At 40.9% G+C, this 16,345-nt stretch overlaps 1 protein-coding gene across 1 annotated transcript in view; it reads left to right on the top strand.

The window, feature by feature from the left end:
* Positions 1 to 5,295: 5,295 nt before the first annotated feature.
* LOC310789175 (protein NLRC3-like) overlaps positions 5,296 to 16,345 on the top strand; it is a gene marked incomplete at its 5' end in the record, with an annotated part of 39,957 nt that continues 28,907 nt past the window's right edge. Inside the window, 3 exons of the mRNA XM_083650763.1 lie at positions 5,296 to 5,569; positions 11,411 to 13,202; positions 13,300 to 13,473. Coding sequence (XP_083506889.1) covers positions 5,296 to 5,569; positions 11,411 to 13,202; positions 13,300 to 13,473 — 2,240 coding nt within the window. The remainder of the gene's footprint in view (positions 5,570 to 11,410; positions 13,203 to 13,299; positions 13,474 to 16,345) is intronic.

Genomic DNA, 16,345 nt, shown 5'->3' with positions numbered 1-16,345 from the left:
GTGGGGTAAAAAACCCCGTTCTATCCATTCAGCAAAGTTAGAATTTGACTGATAGCCCAGCCCAGGCAGACACGATCGGGTATTTAACCACCGCAGTAAACGCACATCTGAGCAGACGTCATGTGTTCTGCTCTAGAACCCCCAAACCTGTAGTTTAGAGCCGCAGCACCGTCTTTTGGTGAGTCAGCCCATGAGATATATCGGCGGTTTTACCCCACTCGCGCGCCAGCCGTTTAACATTTTGTGGGCGTTCCCAGACATGCGGACTGTCTCTATGAAGTAGCTTACCTTACAGCTAACAGCTAAAACATTAGCACTAACAATTTGCATGTAAAATAGCTACATAGACACATAATTAACATGAGTTAAGTTTGATGAGTTTAACTACAAAGCAGACAATGCTATCAAAAAAATTAATTAAGTAAAAACATATACTTTCTTACCTCAAAATTAGTTTTTTCCTCCTAAAATTGGCTATATCTGCCACAGGCTGCTACTTCCTCACATGTGGACTAAGGACTAAACTGAGCATGTGCAGAGTGAATCAGGTGATTCATAACTTGCTCCTGATTGGAGGAATGGAAAGTGTTACAACTGACCCATGTTACAACTATCCCCGGTCTTCCACAGTTACTTGTGTAAAAAAACGACTCTGGTAAAAGTAGAAGTACTGATTCAACTATCTACTCAAGTAAAAGTAAAAAAGTACAGGCTATAAAATGTACTCAATGAGTAAAAGTAAAAAAAAGTATTTTTACCGGATGTTTCTGTGCAAAGCTACATGTAACTGAACCTCACATCATATATTAATAATATAATTTGAAGACTATTGAACTTAAAATATCCCCTACAAACGTGTTTTTATACATCTTAAAACTCTGTGCTGTAGTTTTTTCACAGAAACAGTCAAATTATTCCATTCAAATCCTTAAAATGACATCTATTCCTCCCTCATTCATATTTGCAGGATATATGAATATGCAAATCATTAATCACAAAAGTGTAACTGTTGGATACAAGGTGTCTCCTACTTTATTGAAGCCTCTGGATACAAACACTGAGTTTTGAAAACACAAGACAAGATGTAACTATACCCTGCTTGTCCTGTGTTTCTTTCTCTAGTGTCTGATCAGACAACTATTACGCCAAGAGACTTGGAAAAAGAAAAAGCTACACTGCCAGAGAAGTAGCCTACTGATTCAACTACATGTATTTACTCAAGTAAAAGTAAAAAAAAGTACAGGCTATGAAATGTACTCAATGAGTAAAAGTAAAAAGTATTTTTACCGGATGTTTCTGTGCAAAGCTAACTGAACCTCACATCATATATTAATAATATAATTTGAAGACTATTGAACTTAAAATATCCCCTACAAACGTGTTTTTATACATCTTAAAATTCTGTGCTGTAGTTTTTCCACAAAAACAGTCAAATTATCCCATTAAAATCCTTAAAATGACATCTATTCCTCCCTCATTCATATTTGCAGGATATATGAATATGCAAATCATTAATCACAAAAGTTTAACTGTTGGATACAAGGTGTCTCCTACTTTATTGAAGCCTCTGGAGCACATACAAACACTGAGTTTTGAAAACACAAGACAAGATGTAACTATACCCTGCTTGTCTTGTGTTTCTTTCTATAGTGTCTGATCAGACAACTATTACGCCAAGTAAACAAGAGACTTGGAAAAAGAAAAAGCTACACTGCCAGAGCGTCTGGCTCGTTCGAGTCTGCAGTGTTGACAACTTCAAGCTCACTTTCAGCGGCATCGCTCATGTTGCTGGTTCCTCTGGCTGACATGAACATCACTATTCACAGACGCAATTTCTCAGCGCGACCGAGAGTCCGTCTCTCGTCTTTCTTATGACAGCGTTGTCACGTTTGGTGTGTGGTTCTGATACATCGATACATGATGTGGTCTGGTGGCTGGACTGTGCACTCCTTTTCCAGGTTATGTCAACGCCCCCTTAGGAGACTGTCTAGCCAATTAAGTTTTGTAACATTGACAGAGAGCCAATCACAAGCTGACATTTAGGGGACCGGACGAGTGCCATTCCATACTATTGGCGGAGCCTGGAATGAGCTATCTCTATTCATTCTGCCCCGTTTCTTCTCTGTCTTTCTTTAATCGTTGTTGTTGTGCATTAGGGTTGTAGCGGTACTAAATTTCTGTTTCGGTGCCGGTACCAATTTGTATTTCGATACTTTTCGATACTTTTCGATACTTTTTGTAAAAAAAAAAGTGAAACTGTCCAATGTCAAGATTTGGCTTTATTTTAAGAGTTTGGGAACAATTACACCAATAAATTGGTGTGGCATTTAAATGCTGAACAAAACAAACCTTTTGAGCAGTGAGAATACCGGTAAGTAAAATAAAGTAATGCCAGTGAAAATAAAATGACCATAAAACACTAGCCTATAGCAGCAAAAACTCAGAGAAACACCAATAACAACAATAAATAAATAATTGGTGGCATTTAAATTCTGTCTAACTTTTACTTGTCAAATAAGTACACACTCAGTAACATAACACAAATCTTTTGAACAGTGGGAAATGGGAATAAGTAAAATAAATAAAATAAATTATAATATAATAAAACACTATAGCAGCAGAAACTCAAATCTTTTTTTCTTCAACAGGCAGCATAACTGGCTTCATATTCCCATTCTGTCCCCCAGCCTACTCAGCCTAAACCCTAGTTCTCCTATGGGTGGTAGACAGACTCACTGTTTGGCTGACTCTCAGTTTACTCACTCAGTCCCTCCCATCCCAATGTCTTCTTCAGGTTCCTAGCCAAGAAAACAAGGGTGTCAAAATGTTCCTCGGTCAGTCTAGATCAGGGGTGCCCACACTTTTTCAGCTTGGGAGCTACTTTTAAAATGACCAAGTCAAAGTGATCTACCAAACATATTTATTTATATATATATACACTGAGTATACAGTGGAAAACAGTGGAACAGTGGAAAAACAGTGGAAAAACAGTAAAACATTTTTTTTTTTTTTTTTTTTTTTTTACCCCTTCTTAGTATAGAACCGGTTCTACAGCAATAGTACCGCGGTTCGGGGGTAGTACCGGTAGTACCTACATCCCTATTGTGCATTAAAACTAAAGTAACAAGCTTGTTTTGAAAATGTAAGGAGTAGAAAGTACAGATACTTGTGTTAAAATGTAGGGAGTAAAAGTAAAAACTTGTCAGAAAAATAAATACTCAGCAGTACAGATACCCGGAAAATCTACACATTCACATTCACTGCCAGCCGTTTTTTTTTTTACTGTAGGTAGCTTCTGCCAAAGGGTTTTTTTGAGGATTCTGGCTCATCTTACAAGAGCCGAGGATTATTTTCTGCTTGGACTTTGTGAACACAAAATATCTAAAAAGTACTAATAGAATGTGTGCTTTCTCTGTCTAAAAAAGTTAGTTTGTAGAGTTAGTAGTTATGTAGATATTAGCCGTTGAGTACAGCATGGTTTCAGCGTCTGAGACAGAAAGCTGAGATAATCGCAGTTTTGTGAAATTCAATCAAACAGTCACTTTAACCATTTATTTTTGGCATCAGTAACACATCAGACATCTAAACAATATAGTTCTGAACAGTAATTTCCTCCATATCAGCACCCGCACCCCCTCTCCTTCAAACTCCTCCCTCCGTGGGCGTGTCTCTGGTGGCTTTCAGCAGCGTTTGTCACAAGCGAGTTTCTCCTGCCTGTCTGAGCAGCCTCCCTCCCTGGCGGCCCCCTCGTCGGCGAGTCTGGATGGGGCTTGCTCGTTTCTTGGGTTTTCGATTGAGAGCTTTGATGAAGCTTTGTGCGATTCTAGGCTTTATGCTGCGTGTTTCAAAGTGTGTTTTGCACCCAGTCTATTTTTGGAACCCCCCACCGTTGTGCGCCACCGTTGTGCACCAGCGTGAACGCGTTTTCGCCTACAGTATGAGAATGAGGCTCGTTCGTTTCTGGGTTTTCGGTTGAGCTCAGCTGGAATGAAGCTGCGTGCGATTCTGGCCTTTCTGCTGGTGTTTCAAAGTGTGTTTCACCCATAATCTATTATGCAAATTTGCAATCCCCCACCGCCAGCACCCAGCGCGAAAGCGAAAGCGTTTTCGCCCCATCCATTTTCATGAGAATGGCTTCCTCATGCTGCTGTTTTTGCTTGGCTTTCAATAGTCTGGAGAGCACTGTCGCCACTTAGTGGGTCGGTGGAATGGATTGTACACGTTCGGTGGCTCCCATATTATAATAGGAGATGTAAAAGGGTTAGATCAACGTCCCACCGTCAAATTTTTTTTTTTTTTTTTTTTTACGAGTTAACTCGTCATTGGCAGTCAACCGTTGGATTTTTTTTGACGAGTTAACTCGTCATTGGCAGTGAACGTGTTAAGTACAGTAATGAAGTATGGTACTTTGTTACTTCCCATCTCTGGACCCAGGTTCCTTCCACATGTGTCATGCACTCATGAAAGGTCAGCGGTAACAAGGTCAAAGTTGAAATAATTTGAAGTTGGAGCGCAGCGCTCGGTGGCAAATTTGAACGCTGTGTATTTATTTTATTTTGTGACGCTAAGTGTAGCACTGCTGCTGTACCATTGTTTTCCCATGGAGAGCAGTGACGCCCAATGATATGCAGCAGCGCTCTGCCCATAGGAAAACAACAGCACACCCGGGGGCGTTGAGCAGTTTTACAGGGGAGCATGTAGGGTTTTGTCCTTCCTGTGACATTTTTGGCATTTGGACTTTCAAACATTAATCATCCCTAATTAAAAATCCGGCTCTGCACGGTCGCACGTAAAATGGCATATGTGGCCCAACAGAATTTGCTCGCTCACACACAGGGATTCTTATTATATTATTACTATCATGATTATTACTTAGACTACCTGACTCGACTCGATTTAGCATCTCTGTGGAGGAACGATATATAAGCACTGCAGTATAAACCGCAAATTAATTTTACACCACTAATTGACAGTATTATGAGCCACACAATAGAGAAGAAGAAAAAAGAAGAGAAAACTGCAAACAATAAAAATAAAACATTTGCCATTTACCCCCCTTTTGTTGTTGTTGTTTCATAGTCATGATTCATATCTTAGCTGGTTGGCTTGCTTCCAGGATTAAAACTTTATAAGAATGTTCTGAAACGAATGAATGGGAAATTCACTTCCTGGAACCGGAGCCATTCAAAAGTGAGAACTGCCAGTCAGATGAGGGCGCTATTATCTGCAAGCTCACAGTTACAGGATCAATAGTATGGTCAACTAATCCTAATGTCTTCTCATCAGGGAGCAACGATGGCGACACCTGTAGAGCTGCTCTTGGGAACTTTGGATGATTTGGGAGATGACGAGTTCAAGAGGTTCAAGTGGTTCCTGCAGCAGACTGGCATCCTAGACATCCCAGCCATCCCAAAGAGCCGCCTGGAGAAGGCAGACAGGCTGGACACAGTAGATCACATGTTCCAGACCTACAGCGAATACACTCTGGAGGTGACCAAAGAGGTTCTGAGGAAGATCCTCAAGAATGATCTACTGCAACGATTATTAAAAACCAGTTCAGGACCCGAAGGTAAGTAATGGGACAATTATAAAATGGGACTTTATGCAAGCATGCATCACATCAAATGATTTGTAAGATATGACATATATGACAAAATTATTTAAAAACACTTTTTGCCTATATAGAGTGTGAGTCCACAGTTAATCACGATTAATCGCACAATTAATTTGATCTGTTGTAAATCTACCTTAAACCGAGGTACCTTAAACCTGACATTTTCTTGTGCCAGTTAACAACACTTGAGAGCTTTGTGCAAACATACACTATTGCATGGGGAGTAGCTATTATCATTAGCTATTATCATTAGTATGGGTAAGTATTTGGCCATTGGTATTGTTATTATTGCTACTAGTTAGTGGGAATACGCAGTAACTAGTCTTAGTCTACTCTCTCTCAGTCTCTCTCAAATATATATTATATACATATATATATATATATATATATATATATATATATATATATATATATATATATATATATATATATATATATATATATATTATATATATAATCATGAGAGACCAGTGGGTAAAGTTTAACAAGCGAGCTTTATTCACGAATGGCATGGCGGTTAGTTCTATGGCATGAAATGGCATGGCAACTAATTCTATGGCATGGCAGCATGACAACTGATTCTTTGGCGTAATGACTCCGTGGTAAGATGACTCTCTTCTTGTGGTGAGAGAGGAGGGCATCTACTCAGACTAGGATAGAGAATCCCCCCCCCCCCGTAGGGGATTCTTCAGGAGTCAAGACGTTGGTGGTGGACTGGGGAGGTGAGTGGGGCGAAACGCAGCTTGAGAGGAGGGGATACGACCTGCCCAGGTACAGCGACCATGGAGGTGAAGGATCAGGGAAAGAGGATGATGACGCGCTGATAGGGGTGTCACAATACACTAATTTCACGATACGATACCATACACGATATTGGGTTCACGATAACGATACGATATTTTAACAATATTCTTTTTAACATAACAAAAGTAAATAATTTTTATGTATTTAGTTATCATTTATTTAACCATGTGAGTCCCATTGAAATCGAAACCTCTTTTCAAGGGAGCCCTGGGAAAATACTTTCATTTGAAATACACAAAATACAAAACAAATGCTGTTTTTGGAAATTGATATTATAATAACTATAAAACAACATGGAAGATAATGCTTCTCTTGCAATAGAATGTGTCACACTGTCACAAACTAAATGTTTGTTGCATGGTGAAAGAAAAATAAAGTAATCTATTTCTTAACACCTTGATTGCCAGCGACGAGTGTACTCGTCAAACACAATCCAGCTGTTAACTGCCAGCGACGAGTGTACTCGTCAAAAAAATCGTTTTTTTTTTTTTTGACGGTGGGGCGTTGATCAATCCCTTTTACGTCTCCTATACAATTATTGGAGGAATTGAATGTGTATAATCTATTTTACCGACCCACTAAGTGTTGACAGTGCTCCCCCAGACGAGCGAAATCAAAGAAAAAGGGAGCAAGCCATTCAAGGAAATGGCGAGGCGATTTTACAGTATTACATTCTCATGAAAATGGTTGGGGGAAAACGCTCTCGTTTTCGCGCTGATTGCTGGCGATGCGGGATTGCAAATTTACATAATACATTACAGGTGGAACACACTTTGAAACATGCAGCATAAATATGACCAGAATCGCAAAAGCTTGTCTCAACCAAAACTCCCAAGAAGCGAGCGAGTCCATGCCGACTTCCTCAAACAGCAGCCTGCAGACAGGCACAGGACAGCAGCAAAAGCACTGAGACTGTGACGGCCGCTGCAGCCAAGAAGAGGGAGGAGTTGAAGCAACTCTGCCTCTCGCTCTCTCCCTCTCTCTCTCTCTCTCTCTCTCTCTCGCTCTCTCTCTCTCCCTCCCTCCCTCTCTCTCTCTCTCTCTCTCTCTCCCTCTCCCCCTCTCACTAGGATTAAACCTAGTGCGTCTCCCTCCCGAGAGGGAGGGAGAGAGAGAGAGAGGGAGGGAGAGCGAGAGGGAGAGAGAGAGAGAGAGAGAGAGAGAGGGAGGGAGAGCGAGGGGAAGGGAGAGAGAGAGAGAGCGAGAGGGGGAGGGAGAGAGAGAGAGAGAGAGAGCCAAAAATGAATGGTTAAAGTGACAGTTCTATCGAATTTCACAAAAAGCCGTTTATCTCTGAATATTTTTTCTGATGCTAAAACCATGCTGTATTCAACTGCTAATGCTTACATAACTACTAACTCTACAAACTAACTCTTTTAGACAGAGAAAGTACACATTCTATTAGTACTTTTGAGATATTGTATGTTCACAAACTCCAAGCAGAAAATAATCCTCGGCGCTTGTAAAATGAGCCACAATCCTCAAAAAACGGCTTGGCAGAAGCTACCTACAGCAAGAAAAAAACGGCTGGCAGTCAATGTGTTAAATAACTCATGCTCAATGGTCCCTAAACTTATGTACCCCTTGAGCTGTTTTGCCATCCCAGTAGTAGTCTACCCCCTCACTCGTGCGTGTTGATTCTGCTAAATTTGTTCTATTATTATTCAGGGGAAAAAAAAAAAAAAAAAAAAATTAACGATATAATTTTTTTCTGACGATACGCATATCGTGACGTTTCAATATCGCGATATATCGTGCGACAAAATATCGTGACACCCCTACGCGCTGAGCATGGCTATATGTACTGCCACCTCATAGCCTCCGCAGTGACATCATATTGGCATGTTGACAGGGGCTGATTGGCTATTGAGGATGGGGTGATGAGTCACACGTCATAACGGACGTCACACTAGGATTACACTTGACTGGGAGCTGATGCCTATTGTGATGTGAGGTAACATGACTGGTCTTCATCTTGAAACTAGGTCGAGACCAACATATATATATATATTACAATCATCTGTCTCTCTCTCTCTGCCCTCAGACCGTGGCAGAGAGAGAGAGACAGGCAGAGAGAGAGAGACAGGGGGAGATAGAGAGAAGGGGGAGAGAGCAGGCACGCAGCTGCTCTTGTCTGCACACACTGTGGCTCGAGAGATGTGGAGGATAGCACAGTTAACTTCACAGAGTGCAGCCTGAGAGATGTGTATTCCCAGTAACTAGTAGGGATGGGCATTTCTAGCAAAAACACTATTCGAAATTCGCTGGCCAAAGTCGACTTTTAATCGAAATTCGAAAATAAAAATAAAAATGTAAAAAAAATTAAAAATGTATTTTATTTTTATTTTTTTTGTGAGTTAAATGTTGCATTGTCTCCCCTGATTCTAAGTCTAAGGCTTTATTAATTAATAGAAAAAGCTTCTGCTGTGGATTTTTAGCTCAAACAAGCATTGCACCACTGAAGTAAAGAACATGTTACATGACATTGACATTTTCGAAAATAAAAAACAGTTTTGACAATCATGAGTGGTTCATTAAATATTTAGTAGGCTCAGGTCTGAGTGCCAAAGGGGTGCCAAAGTCACCCCCTCTCCCTCTTCATGGGATTTCATCCGCCATTCATTTTTCCATAAACCTTGCTTAAAATGCTTATAAAAATTGTTTTACTTGCTCAAACCAAGCGATTCGACTATACTTAGAATCAGGGCAGACAATGCAACATTTCACCAAAAAAAAAAAAAAATCCCCCGAATTTCGACTTTCAATAATAAAAGTCGACCTTGATAATAACGATTATTCGAAAATTCGAAATTCGATGCCCATCCCTAGTAACTAGTAGCAATAATAACAATACCAATGGCCAAATACATACCCATACTAATGATAATAGCTAATGTTAATACTAACCATGCAACAGTGCATATTTGAACAAAGCTCTCAAGTGTTGTTAACACATTCACTGCCAGCCGTTTTTTTTTTACTGTAGGTAGCTTCTGCCAGAGGGTTTTTTTGAGGATTCTGGCTCATCTTTCAAGAGCCGAGGATTCTTTTCTGCTAAGATTTTGTGAACACAAAATATCTCAAAAGAACTAATAGAATGTGTGCTTTCTCTGTCTAAAAGAGTTAGTTTGTAGAGTTAGTAGTTATGTAGATATTAGCCGTTGAGTACAGCATGGTTTCAGCGTCTGAGACTGAAAGCTGAGATAATCGCAGTTTTGTGAAATTCAATCAAACAGGCAGAACAGTCACTTTAACCATTTATTTTTGGCATCAGTGAGACATCAGACATCTAAACAATATAGTTCTGAACCCCCTCTCCTTCAAACTCCTCCCTCCGTGGGCGTGTCTCTGGTGGCTTTCAGCAGCATTTGTCACAAGCGAGTTTCTTCTGCTGCTGCTGCTGCTGCGAGTTTGAGCAGCCTCCCTCCCTGGCGGCTAGGGCTGTGAATCTTCACTGGCCTCACGATTCGATTCGATTACGATTCATCTGTCAACGATTCGATTCGATTTGATTAAACGATGCATCACGATGCATCGCGATGCATCTTAAATCGATGCATCACTTTTTCCGCAATACATGATTTATTTTTTCTCACTTTCTTTTTTCTCACTGTGTGGCTACTTTTAAAATAAAATGCATTTGGAATTGCATTGTATTATGATCCATAATTAAAATAAACAACTGCATGTACTTACATTCTATTTTATTTGATTAAAAAAAAAAAAATTAATTAATAATCGATTTTTGATATTTGTTAATCGATGCAGAATTGTGCACGTCCGCATCGCGATGCATCTTATAATCGATTATTTTTGACACCCCTACTGGCGGCCCCCTCGTCGGCGAGTCTGGATGGGGCTGCTCGTTTCTTGGGTTTTCGGTTGAGAGCTTTGATGAAGCTTTGTGCGATTCTAAGCTTTATGCTGCGTGTTTCAAAGTGTGTTTTGCACCCAGTCTATTTTTGGAACCCCCCACCGTTGTGCGCCCATGTGCACCAGCGCGAAAGCGTTTTCGCCTACAGTATGAGAATGAGGCTCGTTCGTTTTCGGTTGTGAGCTCGGCTGGAATGAAGCTGCTTGCGATTCCTTTCTGCTGGTGTTTCAAAGGTGTTTCAAAGTGTGTTGCACCCATAATCTATTATGCAAATTTGCAATCCCCCACCGCCAGCTCCCAAGCGCGAAAGCGAAAGCATTTTCGCCAATCCATTTTCATGAGAATGGCTTCCTCACACTGCTTTTTGCTTGGCTTCCTCTAGTCTGGAGAGCACTGTCGCCACTTAGTGGGTCGGTGGAATGGGTTGTACACGTTCGGTGGCTCCAATATTTATATAAGAGATGTAAAAGGGTTAGATCAACGTCCCACCATCAATTTTTTTTTTTTTTTTTTTTTGACGTATCAACACGTCATTGGCAGTGAACGTGTTAACTGGCACAAGAAAATACCAGATTTAAGGTACCTCCGTTTACGGAAGATTTAGAACCGATTTAAAAAAAAAAGTGAGATTAATTTGCGATTAATCGTGATTAACTATGGAGAATCATGCAATTAATAGAGATTAAATATTTTAATCGATTGACAGCCCTAAATGAAATGTATATAGAGTGTGAGTCTGCTTTCATTAGCCTATGTCCAGACAATAGATTTGTGAAGAGGGGCAGGCTGCCATTTTAGTATAGAAAGTATCTGCTTGTTCAACACAAAAGTTGCCAACACAAACAATAAAGCACAGATTGTAGGAATTATCAGCACAGTGGAAAAGTGTCTATAGAGAATCTGATTGGTTGCATCAACCTCCCTGTTGCATGACCCTCACCCTAACTCCCTGTTGAGTAATAATAACTGACTGTACAACAGCTTATACCTTCAACTCCATTAAACGCCAGGATGAGCTTACTAAATAAATTCATGTTTAGAATATGGACATTTAACAGGAAATATTAGCATTACTCATAATTACTATACCATTCTCTCATTGTTGTCTGTTCATTCAGAGATGCTTGCAGAGTGCCGGACTAAACACAAATCCAACTTGAAGAAGAAGTTTCAGCGTTTGTTTGAGGGAATCACAAACTCAGAAAAGTTGATACTTCTGAATGAGATCTTCACAGAGCTCTTCCTCACAGAGGAAGAGACTGGAGAGGCCGACAATGAACATGAATTCAGGAAGATTGAAACGGCATCCAGGAAACCTGTGATTCCAGAAAACACAATCAAAAGTGAAGACATCTTTAAACCCTTACCTGGAAGAGATGAACCAACCAGAACAGTGCTGACAAAGGGAGTGGCTGGCATTGGGAAAACAGTCTTAACACAGAAGCTCACTCTGGACTGGGCTGAAGACAAAGCCAACCAGGATATGCAATTCATATTTCCAATCCCTTTCCGAGATTTGAATCAGCTGAAAGAGAAACAGGTCAGCTTGGTGAAACTTCTTCACCACTTCTTTCCTGAGACCAAAAAAGCAGGAATCTGCAGGTTTGACAAATTCCCAGTTATGTTCATCTTTGATGGTCTGGATGAGTGTCGACTTCCTCTAGACTTCAAGAACAACGAGTTCCTGGATGATGTTACACAGTCAACCTCAGTGGAGGTGTTGCTGACAAACCTCATCAAGGGGAATCTGCTTCCGCTTGCTCACATCTGGATAACCACACGACCTGCAGCAGCCAGTCAGATCCCTTCTGAGTACATTGACATGGTAACAGAGGTGAGAGGCTTCAATGACCAACAGAAAGAAGACTACTTCAGGAAGAGTTTCAGAGATGATGAGCAGCAGGCCAACATAATCATCTCCCACATCAAGAATTCACGGAGCCTCCACAACATGTGCCACATCCCAGTGTTCTGCTTGATCACTGCTAAAGTTCTGAAGCATCTGTTGAAAACCTGTGACACAGAAAACCTGCCCAAGACCCTGACTGCGATGTACATCCACTTCCTGGTGGTTCAGTCCAAATTGCAGAGTGCCAAGTATCATGAGGGAACTGAGACAGATCCACACTGGACACAGAACAGGGACATGATTCTCTCTCTGGGAAAACTGGCTTTTGAGCAGCTGGAGGAAGGCCACCTGATCTTCTATGAAGAAGACCTGAAACAGTGTGGTATTGATATCAGAAAAGCCTCAGTGTACTCTGGAGTCTTCACACAGATCTTTAAAGAGGAGTGGGGGCTGCACCAGGACCAGTTCTTCTGCTTTGTCCATCTGAGCATTCAAGAGTTTCTGGCTGCTGTTCATGTCATGTTCTCATTCATCAAGACTGGTGTCAATCCACTGTCAGAAGCCTCCAGGTTGTCTAGGCTACTCAGACCCAGATCAGCAGTAAAATATCTCTACCAGAGTGCTGTGGACAAGGCCTTACTGAGTCCAAATGGACATCTGGACTTGTTCCTCCGCTTCCTCCTGGGCCTTTCACTGGAGACCAATCAGACTCTCCTACGAGGCCTGCTGCCACAGACAAGAAGTAGCTCACAGACCAATCAGGAAACAGTCCAGTACATCAAGAAGAAGATCAAGAAGAATCCCTCTGCAGAGACAAACATCAATCTGTTCCACTGTCTGAATGAGTTGAATGACCATTCTCTAGTGGAGGAGATCCAACAGTACCTGAGATCAGGAAGTCTCTCTACAGTCAAAATCTCCCCTGCTCAGTGGTCGGCTCTGGTCTTCATCTTACTGTCATCAGAAGAAGAGCTGGACGAGTTTGACCTGAAGAAATACTCTGCTTCAGACAAGGCTCTTCTGAGGCTGCTGCCAGTGGTCAAAGCCTCCAATAAAGCTCTGTAGGTTCATACATAACTGGGTAGATCAAATATATTAAATAAAATATATATACATTTTCAAATGTGTTGTATATCTCTCTCACCAATTCTTCTTCAGGCTGAGTGGCTGTCAGCTGTCAGAGAGAAGCTGTGAAGCTCTGGCCTCAGTGCTCAGCTCCCAGTCCTCCAGTCTGAGAGAGCTGGACCTGAGTGACAACATCCTGAAAGATGCAGGTGTGAAGCTGATCTCTGCTGGACTGGAGAGTCCACACTGTAGACTGGAGACTCTCAGGTGAGTATTCCTCTTCGTGTTCAACAGACAACCATTTAAATCCTGATTTACATACACGTTACTATCAGCAATTATCACACGGCTTTGTTGAATGCTTGATTCTGATTGGTCGATCACGGCATTCTACAGTCTGTTATTTCTGTATATCAGACCATTGCTGTGTATAACAGACAGTTCTGATCACAGACTCCGGAGGCCGTGGGTCATATCAATCTGCAGAAAGAAGTCCAGTAAATGCTGTTGCTTTAATAATCAAATTAACAATGGGAGTGCCTCTCCTAGTTACATTTTCATTTCTTTAGTTAGTAACCGTGTAATAAGCAGGATGATGTACAGCTCACATAAACACATATCATGTAGAGGATTATCTCTGTTCATGTAATTTTAAAACCAATTGTGAATCAAATATTTAGCAAGACTTCCTAGTCTATGTGAATTACTTTCCATGATACGTGAATTACTTTCCATGATATGTGAATTACTTTCGAATTACTTTCCATGATATGTGAATTACTTTCCATGAGGACATTTCATTGTTTCCTCTCCTTGGATTCATATTCATATTCAGATTCAGATGACTTTATTTATCTCAGAAGGACAATTCATTTTCACAGCCTACCCAACACCTTAAAAGCTCACAGGCGAGGAACAAATACTCCTGACAGACATGACAAGACATAACGTAACAGCATGACATAACAAACTAGAACGAATGCAACGCGGACTTATGCCTCCGCCATTAGTTCATTCTAGAGTCCAAATCGCCATTTGAGGCAAATTGGAAGAAATTCTGTCAAGGCGCTCCTGAGATGTTGCGTTACAGAGCTTGGAAATTGGGTGTGTGAGGTCACAGTGACCTTGAACTTTGACTACCAAAATGTAATCAGTTCATCCTTGAGTCCAAGTGGACGTTTGAGGCAAATTCAAAGAAACTCCATCAAGGCATTCCTGAGATATTGCGTTAACAAGCTTGAAAATGGCATTCGAGAGGTCACAGTGACCTTGACCTTTGATCACCAAAATGTAATCCGTTCATCCTTGCCCCCAAGTCGACGTTTGAGCCAAATTGGCAGAAATTCCATCAAGCCGTTCTTGAGATATCGCTTTAACGAACTTGGGAATGGCAATAATACGTATTTATTAATGGTGCATCTATCATTTACAAAGTATGAGAATACAATAATTAAACACATTAGAGATTAGGTTATTAATCAGGAATAAAATGTTTATAACTGTGTTACTAATGCTTAGTGATGTATGAATAATGCTTTATAAATGATGAATTCATGATGAATTATGTATTTAATAATGGTTTATTAATACTTTATAGTGTATAGTTATTATAAAGTGTTACCACATTGGGTGCTGCTCAGTGATTTTCACTGCACAGTGAGGTTATCGTTTCACAGCACACTGTGGGATATGTCGCTAGTAATCACAGTAACGTGAACGTTCACAATCATGACCACTAATCATTACATAATGTTAGGCAAACAACAGATGACTAAATAAATGGTTAATGATAATTGAATGACAGCAATAGCCAATGAGCTGCATTGAGTCATTCGGTTAGAAATCCATGGTGCATCATGAGAATACGGCACTTTAACTCATTCATGGCCAGTTTAGGACTGCCAATATTTAGCACAGGCCAAAGATTTTCATAATTGTTGGTCATCTTTCAAGACCCACAGTAAATGATCTATTAGCACCAAAGTGATTTGCAATACCTCAAAATGAAGATGTACGTCTCTGGGTTCACCAGGAAAAAAAAGTGAGCTTTTAGCATGTTCTGTACTCTACTTATAGCCATTTATATACACCCTGTTTTCACCCAAAAGGTCTCTCTGAGAAGAAAAACAGGAGAAAAGGCGATTTTTGTAAAGCACACAATCTCAGGCAGAACTCGCTCTCAATTCTTTTATTTTGAACTGCCTGGCAAGCTTCTGGTTAGCAACACCGCACTGACTCCCCAGTCCTGGGTGATGTAGTGGCAGGTGATGGTCACGTAGTTTTCGGTTGTCATGGCAGTCCAGCTATCTGTCGTCAGTGCAACCTTGCCGCCGGTAGATGTAACGTCAGCTAGCTCTGCTAGCAACTTGGACTTAGCATCACCGTATCTCTTCTCAAAGTGCCTGGTGATTGTGCTTCGGCTTGGGATATCGTATGCTGGTTCCAGGAGGTGCATCATTTGCTTAAATCCCCTGCCTTCAACCATAGAGATAGGCATCATGTCTTTTTCTATAACCCCACAGATCGACTGGGTTATTTTCTCTGCTCGCCGTGAGTCACAACTTTTCCTCTTAAACGCTGAGCTGATGGTGGGTTGCTCTAGCGGAGATGAAGAGGAGCCAGCCAATTTATCTGAATGAACACCGTTCAAGTGATAGAGCAGTGCTGTCGTTGTGTTGGTGTAGCTGTACACCGATTCACAGTGTTTGCATACGGCAGTATCATCTCCTTTCTTATCAAAATGTCCCCACACAACGCTTCTCTTCGCCCTCTTCATGGTCGTTGCAACTGTGTGGGTTTTCCTTTCTATTTCAGACCAATCTTAAAATGGCTGCCTGCCACCAGGTGTTCAGAGTTTACTGCGCCTGCGTGATGTGTCTGAAAAGGGCTATAGTAATACCATTGCGCCCTCTGGTGGATCATTAAGAAATTATTTGAAAACACCATTCTACTGTCAGAAATCAGAACGCAAGTTGCTTTTTGTTTTTGTTTTTGATCGAGTAATTTTTCTTTGCTCGAGTAAATCCTTAACAAGCAATTAATCGAGTTTCGATTGTGTGCATCCCTAAGCCCAACCAAACGCTGCTGTATACACTGGCTTTGTTTTGTTTGTTTCTGACATTGTCTGACATAAATAGAT

Source organism: Poromitra crassiceps, assembly GCF_964638095.1.
Source record: "Poromitra crassiceps genome assembly, chromosome: 14".
Lineage (NCBI taxonomy): Eukaryota > Metazoa > Chordata > Actinopteri > Beryciformes > Melamphaidae > Poromitra > Poromitra crassiceps.
The sequence above is the reverse complement of the archived record's forward strand: the minus strand, read 5'-3'. Positions and strand labels throughout refer to the sequence as shown.